This window comes from Grammomys surdaster, unplaced genomic scaffold (assembly GCF_004785775.1).
Source record: "Grammomys surdaster isolate TR1022 unplaced genomic scaffold, NIH_TR_1.0 258, whole genome shotgun sequence".
NCBI lineage: Eukaryota > Metazoa > Chordata > Mammalia > Rodentia > Muridae > Grammomys > Grammomys surdaster.
The window spans coordinates 4,908,188-4,917,649 of record NW_021604699.1 but is presented as its reverse complement, the minus strand read 5'-3'; the positions used below and the strand labels follow the sequence as shown (position 1 = coordinate 4,917,649).

At 32.6% G+C, this 9,462-nt stretch overlaps 1 protein-coding gene across 1 annotated transcript; it reads right to left on the bottom strand.

The window, feature by feature from the left end:
• Nucleotides 1-284: 284 nt before the first annotated feature.
• On the bottom strand, nt 285-9,237 carry LOC114627803 (prolactin-7B1). Its single transcript, XM_028775714.1, has 6 exons — nt 9,149-9,237; nt 4,827-5,002; nt 4,082-4,120; nt 3,009-3,116; nt 1,152-1,331; nt 285-607 (listed from the first exon to the last, which is right to left on the bottom strand). Exons 1-6 carry the CDS (start codon nt 9,177-9,179, stop codon nt 386-388), a joined length of 756 nt encoding a protein of 251 aa, XP_028631547.1. The 5' UTR covers nt 9,180-9,237; the 3' UTR covers nt 285-385.
• Nucleotides 9,238-9,462: the final 225 nt, after the last annotated feature.

Genomic DNA, 9,462 nt, shown 5'->3' with positions numbered 1-9,462 from the left:
CTCTCTCTCTCTCTCTCTCTCTCTCTCTCTCTCTTTTTAGTAGAAGAATAAATACTATTATTGTTTGAAAGAAATTCCCAGGAAAGGCAAGATAAAAGTTTTTAGCAGCTGCCTGGAAAATGCCAATGAATGATAAATGGCATTACCTTACTATATCAATTCTTAAATCAATTGCCTCTCTCAGTAAAACATTATCTCTTCTCTGTGTTAGAAAATTGTCCATGCTATTAACATAATTATGAACGTAACAAATGAACCAACATACTGGTAGTTGCATTGTTATATTTGGATATATCTAAAGCATTTATTTTTTTATGAAGGGTTGTGTTACATAATGGGATAGCTTCAAAGGGGAGAAGATTAAAAGAAACGTTGGAGAAATGAATTACTGAAGGTTAATTTGGTTTTCTGGGTCTTGGCACATGTAACCATCAAAATACCGACACTTCAAGTGCTTAAGATAATGTTCAACCTTATCTGTGTCAACAAATAGGCAATAGGACAATTTATAAAGAGCAAAAAATCTTGATTCTTCATTGGTGGACTGTAAGGATGCAAGCTCTGACCAAACAGGGTACTCTTCATTTTCATGAATTTCATGTTTAACCTAAAAACAAATGATAGTTATATGATTACTGTTTATATTTCACCATTCCTTTACTTGTTAATGTTGATTCATATTACTATGATAGCAGCAATGTAAACTGTAGCCAGAGTCTATAGGTTTTATGTGCCTAAACTCAGGTAATATATCCCTTAATCACCTACAAACTATAGGCAAGTCGCAAGTAGACATTTACTAACATGCAGTTCAATCAAGATGAAGTATATTATTTTGGAACAAGTCATGTAGAAGATCACAGAATTGTGTTGGGAAAACTCAGGATGGATTAGTTGTTAACAATTTTCTCACATAAGATACACAGAAGTCAGGAATGATAGTAATAACATAGTTAGAGGTAGTTCACTTCTTCAGGAAAGGAAATGACCCAGTGATTGTGAGGAATTGCTAGATCCCTTAGTGGTCAGACTTCATACAAGACTGAATGCATGTAATTTGCTCTTATATAGTGAGTTGTTTCCAAATTAATTATTTATCACCTATACCACATCATTTACAAAAAATTGTGAAAAGTAACAATATGTCTCACCTTCTTAGCAATCTTCATGATTCGATCCAGAAGGATTTTATTTTTTACCTCAATATCTTTGACTCTTGCAAGAATAGCAAAAGGAGCTCCTGGCATATTCTTGAGTTCTGTCTCCATGTGATGCAGAGGGTTTTCCCAGGCACGTAGTATACTTAGTATCATTTTCACAAAGTCTGACAGCTACACAATAGTAAGAAATTATATTAAAGTAAGGTCAGTATGAACTATACTTAGTTTTAATCAGTCAAGCACAATTAAAATATTCATTTGTTATTTTTATGGAATAGATAATATTTGTGAAGATGAAACTATGGATAGTTATAGAATTTCAACCATTCTCCTGCATTTTATTAAATAATACACTATGTTAAATAGTGACTACTTTTTCTAATGAGCTACCATGTTGCTTTTACTGTATTTTCATTCAGAAATTGTACCATTTGATTTTCCTGTAAGATCTTGTCAATATTACTGTGTTAATTGTTGATGAGAGTTAAAAGTTTTGCTGGTTTTCAGTAGATGCCAACAGGACCTGATACAAAAATACAATCCTCACCAATGTCAATGCCAAATGGTGTAATTATTTTCACCTGGAGTCATCACTCTAGTTGAATTATTGACAGTTTTACTCATTTAAAGCTCTTAGGTTATTTTGGGGAACAAGAACAAAGATTTAATAAAGAAAATATGGCATTTATACATAGGCTTTCCTCAGTCTACTTCCCTACATGCCCTTGCCTCTAGCACAACAGTGATCTTTCTGCATGAGCAGATGAGGAAGGCATAGTGTTGCCTTCATTATCAGCATCAGCGGGAATCTCACCATACTACGGCTTTCCTATATGTGTTTAACACCAGGATCATACAAAAAGTTCATACTTAAAACATTTGCTGTGTTAGATATCTGTTAGCTTCTCTAGTGGCAATGAAAAATAAAGAGTAAAGAAGAAATCCAACGGACTTTCCAAAGAAAATCGCATAAAGAAATAATATGAAGGAACACAAGAAATGGTGATCGATACTGGGAGCATGGGGCATATCACTATAATGAGTGCTTGAGTTTCAGCAAGAACAAATTTCAATTCTTAATGTGCATGCTTTTGGTAAAAATTCTATATTAACCTAACAAATCTTCAATTTGTTTTTCTTAGCTAGTGTAATAATATCACATTCAGAGAGGAGACTGGAGTGAAGTGAATACAGTAGTTGACGAAGTGTCCACTGATGGAAATTGGTTTCACAGATTTCATCATTCCCTCTTCTTCACTTCTCCCTCACTTCAATTCTTTCACTTCAATATGATCCTCAAATCAAATCATGTCAAAATTAGTTATGGCAGAGAATCAGACAAGAGGTATCATAACAATGACAAATCATAGCTGCCATTATAATTTAATCTTCCCTTCATATTTAAGGGCATGGTTTTATCCTAAGGAACATTATATAGCATTTTCTGAGTCTGTTGGTAATATATAATAAATATAACCATATTATCATCTTTTATACATACACACAAATGTATCTTTAAACATAGGTGTCCAATTCAGGTCAAAGCTTCCACCAGAATGATAAGTGAGCTGGGGAGGGTATAATTGCATCTATGTTGTCATCTAAATAGATAATTTATACCTATACTTTACAATTATATAAAAATACAATATTTTTATTATTCATAAACTATAGAATATAGTTTTTCATTACTCAATCTTTGTAGATTTTCCAGAAGAAATGTAAATCACATTTATTGCAGTGTTTACAATAATCTGCAGAATAGCAAAGCCAGTGTGCCACTTTAGATGTTTAGGATCAAACCAGTGTACATCTTTAGACATTTAGGATGAAAGGTGCGAGACTCACTGAGATCGTTTTGGCTTCCTTTTCTGTTTTTGGTGTTTTGAGTGACAAAGTGTGACAGCTGTTGAGACCATTGACAACGAATTCATCATGTCTGTTAAATTGTAATGTCTGTAGAGGTTAAAAGTAGAAATCAAGTTAGTTGTAATTAATAATGTTACAGAAACATCCCATGACCAGACTATGAATTCATTTAGTAGATGTGCAATTTTTAAAGTGATTGTTGTAGAAACTCAAAATTAAGGAGGAACATAATTGAAATCTTCTCTTTGTTCCATGAAATCTATAATTTCATTTTGTTTTTCATCTAAATTTTTACTTGTGAACAATTTTGTCTCTTACTATTTGCTATCATGCCTTCTTACTTATCCAAAATTCACTGTAGTGAGTTTGAAGTGAAATTTTAAAAATAAAAGTATAACAAAGCAGCAATTTTTTTAAAAAAAAAATAATCTTTGTCTTAGATTTGAGCCAGCACCATCGTATGTATCCATCTATCCTTCAGTTCTCTTGTTTCTTCTGGCTCAGAAGTGATGAGTTTCTTTTAAAAAAAGCTTTGTACATGTAGACTTTTCTTTGTAGTAACTCTTAAAGTTAATCATAGATCCTCAGAGAAATTGAATTACCCTCAACAAAATTAGTTATCAAATACAGGCACCTTAAAAAGGTAAAAACAATGAAGAAATATTAAAATACAAAATATTAATTCACCAATAGATATTTCTTTAAACATAGTATTTGTGTAACTATATTATATAAATATCTGTTATTTCAAATTGACAGATATTTTGTGAAACTGTAATCAATCACTAGGGAGATTGGAAATGTAAAAGATTATCAATTTAAAATAGAAAATGAAAAAAATTAAGTAAAGAGATAGTATGAGGAAAATTTATATAAAATTCAGGGATACATTCTACAGCTGTACTTCATTAGACTGAAGCTTTATTTGCCTTCTCCTCTTTGACACTGGCTCACTTAAAATTAGTAACATACAGTGATCAAGCAGAGAGACCTTACCCTCATTTTATTTTATTTTTTTTGGTGTTGTTGTTGGAAGTAAAGGAAGTACTTACAAATGTAATGAACATGTCTGATGAGAAATTACTAGATATCTAGAATAAGACAAAGGGAAGAAAAGAAAAGTCATGAGTAAAAATCAACATGAATGCATACTTAATACAAATGTAGGAATATATATCTTATGAGATGCCCATTGTGGCACTCCAACCTAATCTCTTTCCCATCCTTGATCTTGATTGATCTTGATAACATAACATGATTATCAGGAAGAGAGAACTTGTTTGTGCAGCCCTCCTATCATTTAAGCATTATCTGTTGGGAAAAAAGTGGGAATGATTAAATAAAGTTTTTAAACACTTAAGGGTTTCTGAATATCTATAACTTTTTTCTTACATGGAATCTACTGCAGTTTAAATTATTTCTATTCCATTCACTGTGAACTTCTTGATTAAACAATTGCAGTACTTTAATGAAGATGCTAGTTGACAATACATCCTGAAAGCAAGATCAGGCAATAGGACTTCTACTGTGGCCATGCCTTTCTAAATTCTCTGAAGAAAAAAAAACTTTTGATAAAAGTGTTTTATTTTTAATAAACTCATTTGTTGAGAATTTGAAAGAAATCATGACTCCTCCATCCTTCTTGTGCTGTTTTACAGAGGTTGATGCTTTATTTGATATGTGAAGGTGAATTACCTGAAATTTGATTTTTGGTGACTTCTATTAAACTATAACACCCTTCCAGTACTCACAAGGCACTCACTATTGAAAAATACCTGAAGTCACTGATGTACTTACAAATATCCTGCGTGTTTCTATAGCGAGGCCATTGATGTGCTGGGACAGTATGATGGCATCATCAAAAAGGTCTTCGGTGAGCATTTCACTAATGCCTGATCCACTGCCCTTTGTGGGTACAGAGGCCACATTCTCCCACTGGAGAAGATTTGACACCAATAGTATCTGCAGTGTCCCTGATGCAGAGAAAAAGCTATGATGAGATCCATTCATCTGAAGTTATCGACACTATTTCTGCCTAGCATCTTCCACTGTATTGTTTGTATGCTCTATGATTCTGTGATAGTACATAACTGTATTTTATAGTGATAACGTAATTATATATACATTGTTGCACAAATATAGTTTTAGAGCTTGGTAATTTTCTACATTTTAGATTGATATCAGAAAAGACTTAAAAGTTTTAAACAGTTTCTCTTTAAAATAACTTTGAGTATTTTTTTAAAGTCACTGAGTATAGCAAGTTTAAGGGTTTTGGAATTTATCCTGTTGTTTGTTGTTTGTTTTGTTTTGTTTTTTTGTTTTGTCTTTTGTTTTTCCTTTTTTGTGTTTGTGGTCAAATTTTCCAAGAAACTAATTCTAAGTGAATGTGCAATATTTACGTTTTGACAAGGATAGCACATTTTATCTGTTACTTGCATATTCATCCCTCATAGGATTAAACTCATGATGACTTGGCATCTAATAGTGAAAATGAGAATAATGTCATGAGAAAGTCTACATTGGCTTTGATAGCTCGCAATAATAAAGCCATGCATAGCTGTTTCATGCAAAAGCTTCCAATTGATTTTTCTATAAATTTTTGTTTTATAATGACATTGTGAGTAGACTGTGCCACTGTAACATTCTCAAACTAAACTGGTGAAAGAGAACCCTGGGGTTAAATGATTTTTCCTTAGCCTGGTTCATAGTTGGTGAGATAGATTTTCCAGATGCAATCAGTGTGAACATTTCATCCCATATTTGCAAGTCCTACACATTTGGGTGGCATCTTGAGCATATGGATGCCAGAGACCACATCCATGATGCTGAGACTCAATGTCCTTCTTATAAAAGCACAAACTTTACCTTAGATCAGCACAATCACTCTGCCTAGTAACCTTTTTATCTACATTTGTTGCTCTGTTCAACAACCATCTTTACATTTTTGAGCGTGATTACTGTTGGATTCTTCATAAATTTGCTAATTCAACAGAAAGACAGCAACTAAAGTTGTAAGTTATTGACAGTTATACGCTCAAATAAATGAAACAATTTACAAAAAATGTTAAAAAGCATGTTTTAATTGCTTGACTCTGTCTCTAAAGGAACCTCTAAAATTAAAAAAAATATATTTTCAAAAATGTAAATCCACTACAAACTTTCATGAAACCAAGTGTGTCCAGCCTAACAGCAAGGCAAAGCCTGGCAACCTATACATGAAGAAACTGAACAAATGCCATGTTCTGTTCTGTTTTGTTTGTTTGTTTGTTTGTTTGTCTGTTTTCTTTTGTTTTGTATTTCTGATCTTTTCTGTTTTGTTTGAGCACTTATGGTATTATTGGGTCTTATTTGTTTGTTTATAATTTCTTTTTAGGAGAGAGACAATCTGAAGTTGGTTGACTAAGGAATTTAGAAGTATCTAGGAATCAGGTAAAAAGATAAAACAAATTGTATAGAAATATTTTAGTTTACAAGAGAAAAATAAAATTAATATAAGAAAAATTAAACATGAAATTGTGTAGTATAAAATGGAGCTAAAAATATTTCGACTACATAATTAATCATTATATAATTCATTGTGTAAAGCTTATTTTTAACAAATATGATGGTTCTTGACTTTATTCTCTGTGATATAAAATTTTATATGTGTATATGTGTGCACACACATACATATGTGTGAATGTATATGTTTGCTTGTTGATTTTCATCTTAAAACATTTCATAATCTAAGAGGAAGTAAAATGGACAAATATCTTTGTTCTTCATTTCATAATATCTATAGTTGTCATTAATGATGTTTTCTTACCAGTGTTACCAACAGAAATCTAGCATGAGTAACTATACTAAACACACCTTTGTTGAAGTGTCATTCAGTTCACTCCAGATTATCCAAGGGTCAAAGACACATATCCATTATCATTGCCTACCTTAAGTTTTAACACTAATGTTTTTAAGTAATCACTTTTATCATTTATAAATAAACGCATGAAATTGCTAGTAACTATAAAACTGTGAAGTAGATCAAGCATACTAGGACAATTTATGGCTTGCTAACATTACTTATATTTTCAACCATGTCTGGTTTCAATAATCATAAAATTATTGATTCAGAATAGCTGTGATCAGAAATGATATATGAAAAACTTACACTGAATGTATGAGTTAAATTTCTCAGATACTCACTCCATATCTGCTACAATGCTAGTTCTAAAACAGTTATATAAGACATATCCAAAACGGTTAATTAAAGATTTCTATTTAGATTTAAAGACTTAAGTATAAACCTTGGATCTTTTGGGAATAAAGGGTGACTTAAAGGTGTTGAGAGAAAAGAGAACAAAGATAGGGATCTTTACAAAACAGTAAATTTTTATGGCCTCTTATTGAAAGCTGTGTCATCAAATAGCACAGATAGTGTAGAAAGACAGTGATGATACTTAGGCAAAATGATTTCTTCCAGCTTTACATTAATGAATACATCAGTGGGGGACAGTTGAGAAGCACTACTAATACAGTGTTAACCCAAACTGTAATACCCTGAAGTGAAACATAGCTTCCTCCATTTAAAAACTATTGTCCAAAGGAATCTTGTAAAACAAGACTAATGTGTTGAAGTCAAATAATCAAGTAGGATAACTTATGTTCAAACCTAAGAAAATAACAAAAACAAAAAAATAATAATTTATTCTTTCTAAATTTGTGACAGTTTGAATTTAATGACATTTGGGTTCCCAGAAAATTACCATCTTAATTTCTTCAACATCAATCTCTAAGCTTTATTTTTTCCGTCTAAACCTGCCGTGACATCTGAATATTTTTAAACATGCATTTTTATAACCAATTAAATAATATTATTCTATCATCTTTCTCTTGAGTGTGAGAGTATATGTGTTTATGTGTGTTTTCATATATGTTCAGGTGTATATATAAGGCAGAGAACAACTTTAGGTTTCATTAAATGCCAACCACATCTTTATTTAATATTTAGGAATGAAAACTCTCACTGCCCTGAAACTTAATAAATAAATTAGACTGGCTGGCCAGACAGGCTCAAGGTCCCATCTGCCTCTACTGTCCCAGCATGGAGATTATGATCCTAAACCACTAGGTCTGGCTCATATTGCCCATTTCTTTCTTTCCTTCAAGATAAAGAATACTAATTAGTTACTGTCACTTGGCATAATGAAAAGGGTTCCCATTTTTGCAAACCAGTGTAAACTGTCTACAATAAACTTGTAAATATTCTTCCTAGGTTTCAATTTTTTTCTTAGCATGCTGATATGCTATTTGAACAAAAAAAATGTCTGTTAACACATGAGACATGAGACAAGTTTCTGGCTAAAGGATTCCATATTTTTATTATCAAATGGATTTCTATATTTGGAAATGCTCAATTAACAAGATGCCAACATAATTAGAATAGCTACCCAATATCTAACCTTAGATATAAATTGCTACCCAGGACTGCTCTTGATCTATCTGTCTTTTTCCATGGTCGCTAGCTTCCTTCCTTTATTTATTGGATATTTTATTTATTTACAATACAGATTTCATCCCCTTTCCCCATTTCCCCTCCCTAGAACTCCCTATCCCATTCCCCCTCCTTCTTTATGCTTTAATACCATTTTAATTACATACATGTATTAAGGTCAGTTCTAGGTTGAGGGTCCAGCAATACAATAGATGCAAATAGGCAAGGAACAAGCAATACAATAAACACAAATAGTCAAAGAAAAAGCAAGGCATTAAACCCAATTACGTGAACACTCCCGTGACCACTGTTTCTAAAGGCTTACTAGGATGACCAAAGTATCTGAGCCTTCTTCCCTGTCCTAGTCCAAGGTCATTTTCATGTCTGAAGCCTATTTCCTTGTTCTAGCCAAAAATTTAGATTCCTGTCTGAGATTACTTCTTTGTTATAGCCTAAGATTTAGATTCCTACCTGAAATTACTTCTTTGTTCTAGCCTAATGTCAGATTCCTGCCTGAAGCCTACTTCCTTGTCCTTGGCCAATATTATATTCCTGCCAAGCAGCCCATTTCCTTGTCCATCTTATAGCCTTGGAGAAATAACAGGCTATTCAGATATATCCAGAAAAGCATTGCTAAGAGATTACTTACAGAAGCATGGTTGAGTCAATGATGGATGCATCTCAGAATAGTTTCACCACAGTATGTAGGGCAATGGAGAAGGCTGCTGAACTGTGGTCTTGGTGTTTACTTACTTCGTACCTCCTATATACGCTAGCAGATTGCCCCAAGGCCATTTACTGCTGTAACAGGAAGGAAATAAGTTATAAAACATTAGGTGTTTTCTCAATGACTGTCCTGCATCAGATAACATCAACATCATCATCACTATTACCACATTAATATCTACAAAGCCAACCTGACTTCATGGTCTATGTATGATGACCATGTCAGAACAGACACAA

Excerpts from the sequence above, each read along its gene's own strand:
- LOC114627803 (XM_028775714.1), bottom strand. The coding sequence starts at position 9,179 with ATGCATCCATCATTGACTCAACCATGCTTCT. Across the intron at positions 5,003-9,148 it reads ATTGACTCAACCATGCTTCT|GGACACTGCAGATACTATTG; the intron begins GTAAGTAATCTC and ends TCTCTGCATCAG. Across the intron at positions 608-1,151 it reads TCATGAAGATTGCTAAGAAG|GTTAAACATGAAATTCATGA; the intron begins GTGAGACATATT and ends ATTTGTTTTTAG.